This window comes from Corylus avellana, chromosome ca1, assembly GCF_901000735.1.
Source record: "Corylus avellana chromosome ca1, CavTom2PMs-1.0".
NCBI lineage: Eukaryota > Viridiplantae > Streptophyta > Magnoliopsida > Fagales > Betulaceae > Corylus > Corylus avellana.
Genome location: NC_081541.1, coordinates 10,121,893 through 10,137,460, shown reverse-complemented (window position 1 = coordinate 10,137,460; position 15,568 = coordinate 10,121,893). Strand labels below are relative to the sequence as shown.

The following is a 15,568-nucleotide window of genomic DNA, read 5'->3' as shown; positions in this document are numbered from 1 at the left end:
ACAAGTGGGAGGGCAGGACGTACGAATTGGGTGATGTTTCATGTTAGTGGGCACCACCGCCAGGATCTTTCCACGTGGCTATTTAGATGGACTGTTAATTTTTTTGTTGTTGTTTGTTATTATTTTCGTTGACGTGATTTAATCTAAACCGTTCATTTAGAAATAACGACCTGGATGATTGGAATTGCAATTCCCTAAAATTCTTAAAAATTCGGATGCTGATCCAACTATACATGATGAGGGAAGCTAGGAATACTCTCATAAAGCATGTCAAACCACGGCCAGCTCATTAATGCACACAAAAATAATTATAATTATACTTATAAAAATAAAAAGTAGTAAACCCCGACACTGCAATATTACATTTATCTACCTTATATCTAATGCCCAGTGTCTCTGTTCTAGTATATCAAGTTGGTTGAACAATTTTCTCGAGTTTACAGTTGAGAAGAAGGATCAAATCCATTACTATGCCCCTTTTTCCCATTACTATGCCCGTTTTCCTTTTCAGTGCCATTGAAAACATGAGCTCCGCCGTCTTCGTGGTCATAATCCATAAATCTCTTCCACAACCAGTGCTGCTTCCACACTCTCTGTGTCATCTCTTCAATGGGGATGCCCTTGGTCTCCGGCAGCAGAAACAGCACGAAGATTGACATGATGACAACCCAGCCGGAGAAGAAGAGAAAGATTCCATACTTGAAATGGCAAAGCATTGAGAGGAAGGACTGCGCTATAATAAAAGTGAAAAGCAAGTTGATACACACCGTCACACTCTGCCCCGCCGACCGAGTCTCCAGCGGGAATGTCTCGCTGGGGATCAGCCACCCAAGAGGCCCCCAAGACCAAGCAAAGGACGCCACATACGTGCACACCAAGACAACTACGAGGATTCCGAAACTCTTCTCAAGATTTTCCGTGTGGTCTTTCAACTTAATTCCTAGGATGATTGCTATCGCCACTTGAGAAAAGAACATCTGGACGCCGGCTTCCAACAACAGAATGCGACGGCCCACTTTGTCCACGGAGTAGATGGACACGACGGTGGAGAGGGCGTTAACGGCTCCGGTTATAACGGCGGAGTAAAGGGAAGCGTCGTTCCCAAATCCCAAGGTGTTGAACAGAACAGGAGCGTAAAACATGATTGCGTTGATGCCGGTGAATTGCTGGAAGATCTGGAAGCATACTGCGATGATCAGCTGGGGGCGATTCCTGCGCTTGAGGAGATTCCTGAAGGGGTGCTTCACTTCTTTAGCGACACGACTAGCCTCGACAAGCTCCAAGAACTCAGGTTCAATGTTGTCGGTTCCCCGGATCTTTCTAAGCACAGATTTTCCCTGTTCCAAGAGACCGCGCTCTATCAGACTGTTGGGAGTTTCCACCACTAGGAGAGCCCCCAAGGTTAGGAGACCTGCGGGAACGCCGGCTAAACCCAACGACAGCCTCCAGCCCCATCCCCCTTTGATTCTGCAATTTCATGCCAATACATATTATCAATAAAATGACTATTTATTATTCCCTCCAACTAGGCTTCTATATCAACAGCCAATCAAAGCTAAATAACCATTAGGGTTCCCCTTTTTTTTTTTTTTTTTTAAGTTCGTCTCTTCTATTATCATTTGATTTGGTGCTCAGACAAGTAAGGATTGACAGTAATTATTTGTTCAAATTATTAGTAATTATGGCAAGTAATATAAAAACTGACTTACCCAAATAAATTTTAAAAGAAGTAAGTGGGTTTTGGAAGAAATTTTTTTCAATGTCATTTAACATGGTTGGGTTTCTAAAAAAATAATGTCTAGATTCTTATGTTAATAGAATGATAATAACAGTTAAGAATATTTAAATATATATATATATATAAGAGATGACAAGACTAAGTTGAAAAAAATTTATATCCATTGATCACTTATTGTCTCTCTAAATTTGTAATAATTTGAACAGATAATTAGGACAATCTTAATTAATTGGACTAGATATGCTAGCTAATTAATTGACCAATCATAAGTGGTAAGATAGTCATGTTCTAGTTGGGCTCTGCCCGAATATCCGGGCTCAAAACAAACAAATGTCTAGTAGCAAGTGGGCGACCCATTTATTTATTAACAACGAGGTATTAATGCAATTTGCAGGTGAATAGTCAACATCGATGGTGATGAAGGAATCCTTTTGGCGAGGAGACCCAAGAAGACAAGTAAAAATAACCTTCAACATACGAACAGATTCGTTGTCTTTTTTTTTTTTTTTTTTTTTTTAATTAATACTGAGGACTACCAAGTGAATATCTACGGAACACGTGTACAGCAACAATTTTATATATAACACAGTCGCTATTTTACGTCAGGGAATCGTATACTTACTTATTGGTACCGTAATTTATGAGGTTGGCCAAGAGAATGCCAATGGTGACGTTAAGTTGAAAGAGTATGTTCAAACCGCCACGTATCCTTGTGGGTGCAATCTCCGAAAGGAACACCGGCACGGCCTGTCGTCATACATTGAAATTCTTAGTTTAACAACTCAAATAGTTTACACTTCATAATTGTCACATAAATTGCAAAACAAAAAACAACTATTTTCATGTGGATTGCACGTTGATTAATTTAATTCGAATCTTACGATTTTTTTTTTTTAAAAAAAAAAAAAATTGTAAATATGGTGTCGCACAACTACAAGTCGTATGTCCCCCCGCAGGATCAACTTGGGATCGATCACATGTAGATGTATGTAGGTGGGGCAGGCATCTACATAGACCAGCTACAACCTCCCCCATACATGTGTGGTTGAAATTTTGGAATTAAGGTCAAAGTAATTACAAAAAGATAAGATAAAGTATTCAAAAATGCACGCCACACATGCAAAGACAGGAAAGTTGGGAAGAAAAAAAGGGGATCCAAAACATCACGTTATTCCACAAAGAACCAATGGCTTTTTCAAAAGAAAATTGGTTTATTAGTCGACTTTCTCTCGATGACTCCAAGAAATTTCTTTATCAATGATGCTAAGCTAGAAATAGATACCAAGGATCAATAGGTTTATATCACATGTACGTAGGTAAAGAATATATATAAAGAAAAAAAGGGTTGGAAATACTTGTGGTTTTTCCTTACTGTTATTTCTTTTTCATGGAAGAAAATGATCCACATGAGAGAATTAAATAACGACCCCATATATTTGACTCATAGCTCTAGCAAACTGTCTCACCCACCCACATGATATTATAATCATCATGAAGTTATCATCATACGCAAACTAAAACATTATTAAAATATTAATGACAAAAAAAAAAAAAAAATGATTATGCATGTAACGCTAATTTAAAAGCCATTAAAGGAATTAATTAACGAACCTGATTAGCGAAACCAACACCACATCCGAGCAAGATCCTTCCAATAATGAGCATGGCAAGGTCTTGCGCCGCAGCATTAAGGATGGTGCCGCATATGAAGAAAATTCCGGCGATCAACATGGTTGGCCTCCGGCCAAACATTCTGGTCGTGTAGGACGCGAAGAATGTTGCGATTAAACCGGCGAGGTACAGCGATGATGTGAACAGCTGAAGACCTTGATTATCGTATTTGCAGTAATTGCTGTTCAGATTTTTATCCTGCGTCTTCAGGTAAACAGCCGGGAAAAATTTATTCAAGAAGGAGGGCATGGATGTAACACCACCTGCATCAAATTAAAATTCACCAAAAATTAGTGGGCCATTAAGGAAGGATCGTAATAATGCAAAGTGGCATGGGTATAAAGGTAATTTCAGTACTAATTGAATCTATTGGTCATCGTGCTGTACTTGAAAAGGCCAAAACAATACGGTGAACGGGCCAGATGATGGCAGTCTAAGCAAAAGTCCCTAAAGTACCCTTCTCTACTTAATGAAAATTGGAAAGTGAAAAACCAAGCGCAAATCTTTCCCTTTTAGAACAATATATATAGAGAGGGTGTTGCAACCGGCGTTATCCCTTTTTCAAGGCAGGCTGTAAATTTAATTCTAATAAATTTTTTTTTTTCTTTTATCAATTTCGATAATTAGGTAAGTTTGTGAATTTATTGTAAAGCAAATATTTATATTACGAACAATAAGAAAAACAATTATATGTCACCGAAAAAGGGTAAATCTTGTCCTTTGCCTTTCCACTCCCACTTTGGCGGGAGGGAAGCTGCTTTTCCACTTCATCTTTCTCTGTATTTTACAGATTCAACCCTGAAATTTTTAACCGTTTTAACAAAAGTTTTCCTTTCTATTATTTTTAGTTAATATTTTCTTGCCTTTTGGAGACGCTCACCGACCAATTTTTTTTGTTTTTTTTTTTTGACATGTTCCCACAAAAAGGGGAGCGGAATTTCTATAACCTTAAATCTCTAAGACCAAGATCTAATATCATATATATGGGTGTTGTGAGAAAGACAAATAAAGAGAGAGGTGAAGATCTACGTACCTGAAACACCGACATCGTAACCGAACATGAGGCCTCCTGTGGCGGCCATAATGCACGAAATTATGACGATTGGCGTGATCTTGGCCTCGAATTCAGTGCCTCCTCCAGGAGGACCGGAGAACCCACCGGCCGTCATGATTGTTATATCAAAAGCTCTCTGATATATATCTCTTATCAAAAGTCTCGAGAAGATAAAGAAGAAGAAGAAGGGAGTTTGGATGATATGTGCTAACGAGGGAGGGGGGGACTTGTTTATATAGGCAATGGAGGTTCTTAAGAGTTCACATACAAGTGGGAGGAGCAGGAGGTACGAATTGGATGATGTTTCATGTTAGTGGGCACCACCGCCAGGATCTTTCCACGTGGCTATTTAGATGGACCGTGTTCTTCATTGTCGGCTGCCAAGCTAGCTAGTCAAAGGCTCTAACTTTAGTTTTAAGAAGTTTTTTCCTTTTATCGATTTGGATAAGTTGGTCTGCGGGTGGCTGTAATAGAAAAGCACGGAAAAAATGAGGACAATGAGAAAAAAAAATGGTAAAGCGAAAAGTCTCCTGCGAAAATTAAAGCAAAATGGTTTGGATAAATCCAGGTGAAGAGCATGGTATCTTATCGATCGACATAACAAATATTATCGCTTCATATATTTATGATCGATGTGTAATGTGTACGTATGATCAGATCCTGTACGTACGATCGATCTGCTTTATTTCTCGTATTAAAGGCTTTTTAGGGGTAATAATCAAATTGAAGCAGGGTGACTTCCATATGACGTGTACAATAGCTACTCTCCTTGAAAGTCTTTTACTTGCTTAATTTGTAAGGAGGAAGAAATGCTCTAGTGGTTGTTGGCTTTTAAGCTTAAAAGTTCTAAGCTCGTTATCAAATAGATCATTTCATCTATCTTTTATTAAGTTTTTAACATTGTACGTTGTCATGTTATACCTAATCAAAAAACGATAGAAATGTAATTGAAACGATCTATTTGATAACTGTTCTAATCTTAAGAAAAAAATTGATAAAAAGTCAAACATATTATTAACCGACCAATGGAGCAATGTTTCCCGAATTTGTATTAATTAATATATGGATATTACCCTTCTAAAAATATAATGTGAAGTTGGCAACCATTATTTTTGGGTAATAATACCATAATAAATTAATTGGATGGATCATGGATGTACTTCCAATTGCGTCCACGTCCTCATTGTTACAGCGCACCTTAATTAATTACGCAATAAAAATGAGATTATTAGGTCATGTAGTGAAGTACAAGCTCACGTTAGCACACCGACAGAATCGTAATGTATTATTGCTGGTCCGTCCAACCAGCTGCTGCGACTTTTAATTAGGTCTCATGATATCTATCCAATTACTTAATTCATACTTCCTGCTAAAGTTAACCACCACTAGCATCAAAGAATGGTACACCCTACCTTTTTTTTTTTTTTCAGGCATAGTTTTGCAATTATTGTTTCCAAATTTCCCACCATATTAATGTTAAATGTACCTGACTGAGGATCCAAAAAAGTTACATGGTTCAAACCCAACCAAATTCTGATTGAATTGAAAGAATCAGGACTAGTGCTCCACCAAAATTCCAGACATAACACGTTTAATTGATATCCATTATCAAAAGGACGACTCCTAATAATGCACTTATTGTAATAAGTTGAGCTGGGTATAATTGATGATCATATCCCACCCAAATTTCAACACCTGGCCTGTATATGTAATTAAATATATTACAAAGGTGCTCTTACTTTTTCTTTGATGGAAATGATTTAGGGTTCGTGTTTGGTTCAATGGTCGCAAAATGCACAGTTTGAAAAAACTAGCGATTTTCTATATGCACTATCATTGTTTTAGCTGAATTTCATTCATAATTTGCTTGAATAAAATCAACCAAGTGAACACGATAGGAAAAAAAAAATCATAAATTAAAGATCGGAATAATTAGGTAATTTAAATGATGATACAATATTCAAACAAAAACCTTGATTTCTTCATAATAGTAATTAATTAAGACATTAATTCCTTTTACAATTCACTTGACTGATTTCTTAGAATTATTTTTATTTTATTTTTATTTTACGATCTTGAATTTTCTTATATTTTCTAAGGGTCCGTTTGAAATTGGGGTTTTAATAAGTACAATTTTAAAAATAGAATTTTTGAAATCACTACTTTTTAAAATCGTAAAAGCGTTTAGTAAAACATGTTAAAAAATACTTTTTTATTAAATATTTATTATGTGAATTCATGATTTTAGTTTAAATTCGTATTTTTTCTGATAAGCACCCCTTAGCTTGATTATTGAAATCGCAGATTTTTTTCATATTTTAAATTAAGTGATTTTGAAATTGCAATGTCAAATACCTTACGTTTTGCGATATCTTTTAAAAAATGCAAACTATTCTTACGAAATCGCAATCTCATACGCACGCTTAGTGTTCCGTATCTTGGATGTCTTCCACTCATGATTTTTTCCTTATCACATCATTGTCACGAGTGTCATCCAACTTAGCGTGTCAATACATTGACTAATTAACAAATTCAAAAACAAACAAAACAAAGAAAACAAGGTACGTAATTAATTAAGAGAAAGGACAACTTCAATTTTACAACAATCGCGGCAATTTCAACTAGCCGGAAAGTTCCAACCTTTTACTCTACATATTTTATTTGACCGGCCACCACATGAACAGCCAATTTTTTCCTTTGACTGAAATTATCTTTCTTCGTCGGAAAATTACAGCACGTAGTCACTCCCACCCACAGACACACGTGTACACTGTACAGACACAGAGAAAGAGAGACGCCAAGTATATGTACGTAGGGCTTTGATGTGTTAATTTAGACTTTGGAGGCACCAAAATTGACCGTCTTTTGAGTTTTGTTGTTTTTCGGATAAGACTATAGAATACAGAGCCTTCTGGGTTCACGAGACTTGTTGAATTTCATGCACATGCACAATGTGACGGAACCACCCTAGGCGGCCGCCACCCCAATTTCAGATATTTTTTTTGAGTAACGGGTGTAATAGTGTAATAGTATACTTACGAATTCCGGAATGCATGGGTCGGGTCTCGATCGATGATGGTTTAAAATTAATTAAAGGAAGAAAGTATATATATATATATATTAACTTAATATAAAATACAAAAATCTTCTGAAAATTTTGTGTCTTTCTACAAGATTCCTACAGAATAAACAAATCAAGGACCCTAACAAGTTGAGAAATTATTGCACCTATGGGTATGCCATGCCTTTAATTATGCCTTAATTAATTTATTACTGATCATAATTTCATTTAAATATATTTACATGCATTAATTTTGTTATTTGTTGGCAGATAGGGATCCCTACAGTACTTGAAGATCTCCTTTAATAGACCTAAATACATGCCTTCACACCTCATTTCCTTGCTCGAGTAGGTGACCCTATCAAAACATTTTACAATTGCATTCAAATAAACCAACTAATTATTCCTAGATTACCATTAGGAAAAGCAAATTCTGCCGGCCAACAACCCCGGCCAAATTAAAGCAAAGCTAGTCATGCATCTTCTTTTTGCGGCGCACAAAAGATAATGTGCGTATATGATTATAATCATATATTACATTGACCTTATAGCAGCCTCTAAAGCGTTACTACATCATATGGTGCTTATTCTTATCCGTACCAGTAATAATATGTAAAAGTATTAATTATGAATTAAACGAAAAAGGAAAAGTGATTGGCATTACCACTAATGGCCGCAATATGTTCAATCAAGATCATGATCTTCTAGAAACAAAAAGTGATACAATTAAGGGGTCAAAAAATGATATTATTACCAAATACACTCTTAAGGGAAATTGCATGCTAGATCCACTTCCTTTTTTATTTCAATTTATTACATTTTCCTATAATCTTTTATCTCCCCAAGGGGAAATTGTTTAAAGGGTTTTACCTATATATATATATATACCTAAGTAAACTAATTGTTTTTCCAAAAATTATTAAATGATTTCCACGTAAATCTACAAACAAACGAAAATTGCGGACATCCTTCAGTAGAAAGAAGGTTTATCATAATTGTTATAATGTAATATTTTGAGAGATAATTAACCATAATATTAATTAGGTGATGATCAAGTGATCCCCTGGAGCTCCCCTGTTGTCAGATTTTCAAGTTTGACGCGCCATTTTTCTCCTCAGAGTTATCCATGAATCTCTTCCAGAACCAATGCTGCTTCCACACTCTCTCTGTCATCTCTTCAATGGGGACATTCTTGGTCTCCGGAAGCAGAAACGTGACGAACACCGACATGACAAGCACCCAAGAGGAGAAGAACAAGAAGATGCCGAACTTGAAATGGCAGAGCATGGAGAGGAACGACTGCGCTATGACGAATGTGAAGAGCATGTTGACACAGACAGTAATACTCTGCCCAGCCGAACGCGTCTCCAGAGGGAATGTCTCGCTGGGGATCAGCCACCCGAGAGGCCCCCAAGACCATGCAAAGGAAGACACGAACATGCAGACAAGAACAACAACGAGGACTGCATACCCTCTTGTGAGGTTGTCGGAGTGATCTTGAACCGTAAGTCCTAGAACCACGCCGATGAACGTCTGAGACAGGAACATCTGGACGCCGGCTTCTAGCAACAGCATGCGCCGACCGATTTTGTCGACGGAGTAGATGGATACAACGGTGGAGAGGACATTGACTGCTCCGGTTATAACGGCTGAGTAAAGCGAAGCGTCGCTCCCAAATCCCAAGGTGTTGAACAGAACAGGAGCGTAAAACATGATTGCATTGATGCCAGTGAATTGTTGGAAGATCTGTATCAAACATGTATGCAAAGAAATTAAAGAACATATTAAAAAAAATGAAGAAGGATTCGGATTGAGATTGTCAAATACATAAATTCCAACCATCCATTTCATCTGAACGTCTGAAATAAGCTAGGAATTACAGAATTTAATGAAATGGATGAAGGTAACTTCCTCATTTAATGAGAAGGATGAGGGTAACTTTCTCATTAAATTTTGAAATATAGCTTATTTTAAACGATTAGATGAGATGAATAGTTGAGATTTATAAATTTAAAAATCTCAAATTTAAAAGGCATTGTAGGCGATTTCTATCAGAAAAATTCAGTTAAATTTTGTCAAACACATTGTGGGCATGCAAAACGCTGATGACCTGCATGAATATTGCTATGACGAGTTGAGGGCGATTGTGCCTCATCATGATATTTCTGAAGGGGTGCTTTACTTCTTTGGCCACGCGGCTTGCTTCAACGAGCTCCGAAAACTCTGGTTCAACATTTTCGACGCCCCGGATCTTCTTAAGCACAGCTTTTCCTTTTTCGAGGTGTCCACGCTCAATCAAGCTGTTAGGAGTCTCAGACACTAAGAGGGCCCCAAAGGTAAGGAGAAGTGCTGGAATGCCTGCCAAACCCAACGATAGCCTCCAGCCCCATCCCCCTTTGATCCTGTTTTTTAATTAATTGCACAAAAACTTGATTAGTGAATCCCAAACAAGTGCAACAAAATATGACAATATGTTACCCCTCCAATTAAGTACTAGACGTACATCTCTAAAAGAGATTTGATCATTAATTTAATTAGATGTTAAAGAATTAGGATACTGTAAAATAGCTAAATAGAATTGTAAAAGTTGATACTAAAAGAATGCGTGGGAGTTACTTGGCGGTGCCATAATTGATGAGGTTTGCAAAAAGAATGCCAATGGTGACATTGAGCTGGAACAATATGTTAAGAGCTCCTCGAATTCTCGCGGGTGCAATCTCCGACAGGAAGACTGGCACAGCCTGTTACACAGTCGATCATATATATGAGATTTCAATGCCAATGGTTATTATTATTATATTATTATTGGTAAAAGAAAAGGCACCTGATTGGCGAAACCAACACCACATCCAAGTAATAGCCTGCCAGCAATGAGCATGCTCAGGCCTTGGGCTGCTGCATTGAGGATAGTTCCAATTATGAAGAAAACACCAGCGATCAACATCGTTAGTTTTCGGCCTAGCTTTCTGGTAGTGATGGACGCAAAAAGAGTCGCCGTTAAAGCGGCGAGGTACAGCGACGACGTGAACAACTGCAGGCCTTGGTTATCGTACTTGCAGTAGTTGCTGTTGAGTCCTGGTTCCTGTGTCCTGTTGTACACGACAGGGAAGAATTCTTTCAGAAAAGACGGCATTGATGTAACCCCCCCTGCATACAACGGTCAAAATATATATATATATATATAGATTAGGATATCAAAAAAATATTAATCATTTAAATTGTTTTAATTTCTTAATATGCATTAATTACCTGAAATACCCACATCATAACCGAACATAAGGCCACCGGTGGCGGCCATTATGCACGAAATGATAACAGTGGGAGTAAGCTTGGCCTCCGCCCCATCACCAGCCACCGGCGCCACCGCAAACCCTCCCGCCGGCATGATTAACAACAAATTAATCAAACGTAAACTAACACACAAAGATGTACTACTACTCTCTTTGAGTGTTACACGGAAGGAGATAGATCACGGTGGCCGGCAGAAGGGTAGCTAGCCAGTCGACGAAGAAGCTTTAACTTCGTTAATTTTGCTCGTCTAGGGGTTTAATTATATGGGGCAAATTAAGAGGGTTAAGTACTGTTAATGGAAGTAGAAAGCGGCAGGCATGAGAGAGACGGCCGGAAAAGAGAGAAAAATAGAGGGGAGAGCGTGAATTTCGGAATGGATGCATGGATGATGTCGTACGTGGGCTCCAAATCCAGGATATTTCCAAAGTGGTAATAATTAACGATGTTTGGTTTTTTTTCATTGGCTTTTAGACAAACAGGACATTGACATGATCCTACTTTTAGGTCTTGATCTGCCCGTACAACGTTATCAGACTCCTACAATATTGGGGGTACTGAGACAGTAACAGGTGTCTTTTGGGATTTAATCCACTCATTCTATGGTTTTCTTTTTCTTTTTCTTTTTTTAACAATCCAAACAAATTTCACTTTTACCTTACTCCTTACGTAAGAGAAAAAAGATTCAAACAAAAAAACGGCTTCTAGAAAAACGTTAACAAACGGAAATATATATACATCACTAGCAATTCTAAATGGAAACTGTCCTAAAATTAACCCGAATATATTTAATGGTGTAAAATTGAGAGGTTTTGGGGTGGAAAGTACAATTGATTTTTTGTACAGCAGGTATTAACTTGAGAAATCCTTAACCTGACATTATTTTTAATGAAAAGAGTTTATGCAATAATTAAGATACCCATATAGAGAAGAAGTGTAACCGTCCGCTTGAAGTGGTATAATATTGTCTGTTTTAGGCATCTGCACAGTATTGTTTTTGAGTTAAAGAAATCACTACACATCATCACCCCATAGGTTTGGGCATAATTTGGATTCTTTAATCTTTAGGGTATACTCTCAAAAATCAAAATTGCATGCTCTCTTAAAAACTACCCATTTTGCAAGGAGCTCTTTTTTTACTTATTTAGAGTAACTCCCTGAAAACTATGATATTACATTTCATCACAAAGAAACCATGAAAATTTTCAAGACAGAAAAACCGTTGTAATGGTCCATGGGTAGAAAAGGAGACAAAAGAAGAAAAGGAACCATGTATGTTGTGTGTGTTCTGTATGTTCATTCTACAGGGTTCTTAATTTTTTTTTTCTCTATCCATTTTGCCCCATATCCTTATATTGGGCGGGCGACTTGGGTTTAATTTGAAAACTGTTTTTTGGTTGGGGAAGTCTGTACAAGTTCATGGAATGGATTAGCCTAAGGCAACCCTGTGCAAGGATGGAGCCTGATTAGGATGAGATGGGCCTCGAAATAATATGGGCTGCGGAACTTGTGTGGTATTGGCACAGTTGAGAGAGAAGATGGATCTGAATGATGTTGGGATTTGACTTATTTTTAGATGAAATTTGTTAAAGAAAACTCTGGTTTTTATATACCAAAATCTTTGGCAAGATTTTGTAAAGATAAAAATAGGCGAAATCATATATATAATAATGGGATTCGAGGTAAGTGTCAAATTTTCACTGGAAAGAGTGCATTAAATAGTGGGTGTGTTAGGTAAGCTCTTATGAGTGTTTAAGGTGGTGTTTGGCAAATGGGTTGGCCTAGTCACTATAGTTGATGTAGATTGATGTGAAAAAAAGTAAGAATGTTTGGTATAAAAAAAATGAAAAAGTGGTATGGAAAAGTGAAAAAAAAATTTTATTTTGTAGTGATTTTTTTAGTTGAATAATAATAAAAAGTAAATGATTTGATATAAAAAGTGAAAAAGTTAGAATGTTTTGATGTTGATTTTTTTGGAAAATTGTGATGAACAGTATTTGGGCCAACCCATCCCCTTTACCAAACAAAGCCTTAAATTTCATCACCTCGCCTGCCCGATGCCTGACTCGGAATATTAATGTATTAGCAGTAATTTTTGATTAATTTTAAAAGGTCTACTTGTATTCTATTTGTATCTTACTAAGAATGATGTACCTATTAAAATTATCATTGAACTTGTGATTGATCATTATTAAATTTTGATCAAAAACTGATTTTAATAGCGACTTCCTTCTTAATTGGACACCCTTCTAAAATTACTCGTAATTCGTGCATCTCCCCTTTCTTTTTTAGGACTACCTTTTGTTTGTTTCTGGCTATATAACACTAAAAAAAAATTACTAATTCATTTTCTTTGGGTAGAAAACATTCGCACGAATTAAAGTTGTTTTCATGCATCCTACGCAGCACCTATCTCGATGAGATGATGAATTAATAATCTAATGGTTGGTGCCACAAAATCTCACAAGCTACGTACGACGACGAAAGCAGGGAGTGGGAATAATGAGAAATGGATCGATAGAGAAAATGTCGTAGGATAAGGTTTATTGGACAAGGCTGTGGCGCGAGGGGGGAGAATCTAAGTATTTTATGTTTACAATCATACATATTCAAGCAATTTTTTCAACAACCAGACTGGTGACAGATCATTTGCAAAACGAGAGAAATAATCACAAAAAATCTCCAGTCTCAGGAGATTAAGAGAGTATTCGATGTTCAAGTTAGTAATGATTCTTTAATAAAAACTAAATAGAGAGAGTATGAGAAGAGAGAATCTCTGTTCTCGAGAGTTGAGAGCCTGTCCACTTTTTTGTTATAAACTCCATAAAATAAAATAATCACAAAAAAACTCCGATCTCATGGGATTAAGAGAGTATTTAATGCTCAAGTCAGTAATGATTCTCTAATAAAAATTAAATGGAGAGAGTATGAGAAGAAAGAATATTTGTTCTCGAGAGTTGAGAGCTTGTGCCTTTTTTTGTAAGAAACTCCATAAAATTGTAGTTATAGTTATTTTCCATTGAGTAGATTTGTGCAATTGTCTTCAACATAGTGAGGAGCTTGAATCAATCTACTTAATTGTAAATTTTAACCCCTACAAATACACGTCAATATTATACCCATATAGATAGTGCATGGACCATGCACGTGACCTAACCCTAAGGACATGGGACTACAATCTTTCAAACGGACGGAAACATGTCTTGACAACATGATCTTGCACGATTTGGGCGTGTGTCTGAAAAGTCATCCAATATTTAGGTATCCGGCCTATTGGATTGATTTCCCCAATTATTCAACATATATACTAGCTAGAGATGGAAGTCATTATGGTTTCACTAAATACCATTATATTAAGATCTCAATTTTTAATTTTATAAATTTTACTTTTTTTCAATTTTTAAATAGGAGAGCCTAATTTTATTTTTTTATATCTTTTCTGTTATATTTATTTAGCAGGAAAATATATATATGGAGGAAGCCTTCGATTTCAATGATTTTATTAAAATTATCATTTGTTTTTATATTAAAAAACCACGTATTTCTCAAAAGACAAATGATAATTTTATAAACATGGTGATTAAAAGAACTTTTTCCAACTCAATTTTAATTTAAAACAAAAAAAACAAAAACCTACTCTCCCTCTCAAATTTACAAAATTAAAGAGTGGAGTATTAATGTCAAAAGCACCAAAAGCAAAAGAGGGGTTTTATCAATATTTTCCTTGACTTTATTAAACAACAGAATCTTCTGGGGACGTATAACACCACCTTTTAGGCATCTTGCCCTATCTATATCTATCGTAATCTAACCCAGGCAACCTCAAATGCAAGGTAGTGCCGTGTGACTTGTAAATGGGGGAAAAACTAATCTACAGCTTTTATGGCATAAATACACCCAAAAATGCTCTTTTCTTTCTCTGTTTAATTCAATAATGAATTTTACAAATACTTCGACTAAAAATAACAAAAATTAAAAGAATATATATATATATGAAATGCTAGGTTTTTTTTAGTATTTTTTTTTTGTATTCTCTTAACTGTAATGTGACTTTTAAAATTATCAATAAATTAAAAGTTAATAATAATAATCTCAAATTCAACTATAGTTTTAAAAATTATATTATAATTGAGAGAATACTAAAAAAGCACTAGAAAAACACTTAATATTTTTCTATATATATATATATATATATATATAAAGTCTTTTTGGTGTCTTGCTTTAACTAGGAAGTTTTAATTACGTAAACATTTGAAAAGAGAGAGAGAGAGAGAGAGAGAGAGGCCCCACAGGGCATGCTCCAAATCCGGGCAGGATAAGACATGATGAACCATACATGGTAATTGATGATACGCCATAATATTTAGGTCCCTATTGAGTAGTGGCAACTCTTAGTGGCATCAGCTATGTCATTTTGCCATCATAAGCATCATGATTAAATACCATCATAATTTAATTTCAAAAAATAAATAAATAAATACCATCATAATATTATGTTATGAGATGCTGATTGTTACGCTCGCCCACATTGCATTCTTCCTGCGCGCGTACAATGTGGGTTCAGCCCATTTATATATATATATATATACTTTTGTTTTTAATATTTTGACCTGACCTCACTTTCTTCGTGCAGCCCACTATCGACTTTGACAAACGAGGACTTCACTATTTTGCCATTGATTAATGTTATCCGACGTGTTCTACAAATTTTTTTTTTTTTTTTTTTCATTTTACAAAATAACCCCGATTATTTGAA

General features: G+C 36.1%; 2 protein-coding genes across 2 annotated transcripts; both read right to left on the bottom strand.

Moving 5' to 3' along the window:
* Positions 1–289: 289 nt before the first annotated feature.
* LOC132187619 (sugar transport protein 13-like) lies at positions 290–4,677 on the bottom strand. The gene is made up of 4 exons (XM_059601992.1): positions 4,443–4,677; positions 3,350–3,672; positions 2,361–2,485; positions 290–1,467 (listed from the first exon to the last, which is right to left on the bottom strand). The coding sequence occupies exons 1-4, from the start codon at positions 4,576–4,578 to the stop codon at positions 438–440; spliced, it is 1,614 nt and encodes a 537-aa protein (XP_059457975.1). The 5' UTR covers positions 4,579–4,677; the 3' UTR covers positions 290–437.
* A 3,927-nt stretch (positions 4,678–8,604) lies between these two features.
* On the bottom strand, positions 8,605–10,909 carry LOC132178462 (sugar transport protein 13-like). The gene is made up of 5 exons (XM_059590922.1): positions 10,774–10,909; positions 10,349–10,671; positions 10,141–10,265; positions 9,635–9,926; positions 8,605–9,270 (listed from the first exon to the last, which is right to left on the bottom strand). The coding sequence occupies exons 1-5, from the start codon at positions 10,907–10,909 to the stop codon at positions 8,605–8,607; spliced, it is 1,542 nt and encodes a 513-aa protein (XP_059446905.1).
* Positions 10,910–15,568: the final 4,659 nt, after the last annotated feature.

What these genes read in the sequence shown, in the direction of transcription:
- LOC132187619 (XM_059601992.1), bottom strand. Translation starts at nt 4,578, where the DNA reads ATGACGGCCGGTGGGTTCTCCGGTCCTCCTGGAGGAGGCACTGAATTC. An exon ending in GTGTTGGTTTCGCTAATCAG is followed by an intron (nt 2,486 to 3,349) that starts GTTCGTTAATTA and finishes GTATGACGACAG; the next exon opens with GCCGTGCCGGTGTTCCTTTC. An exon ending in ATAAATTACGGTACCAATAA is followed by an intron (nt 1,468 to 2,360) that starts GTAAGTATACGA and finishes ATGAAATTGCAG; the next exon opens with AATCAAAGGGGGATGGGGCT.
- LOC132178462 (XM_059590922.1), bottom strand. Translation starts at nt 10,909, where the DNA reads ATGCCGGCGGGAGGGTTTGCGGTGGCGCCGGTGGCTGGTGATGGGGCG. An exon ending in TTATGATGTGGGTATTTCAG is followed by an intron (nt 10,672 to 10,773) that starts GTAATTAATGCA and finishes CGTTGTATGCAG; the next exon opens with GGGGGGTTACATCAATGCCG. An exon ending in TCATAGCAATATTCATGCAG is followed by an intron (nt 9,271 to 9,634) that starts GTCATCAGCGTT and finishes TGTTTGATACAG; the next exon opens with ATCTTCCAACAATTCACTGG.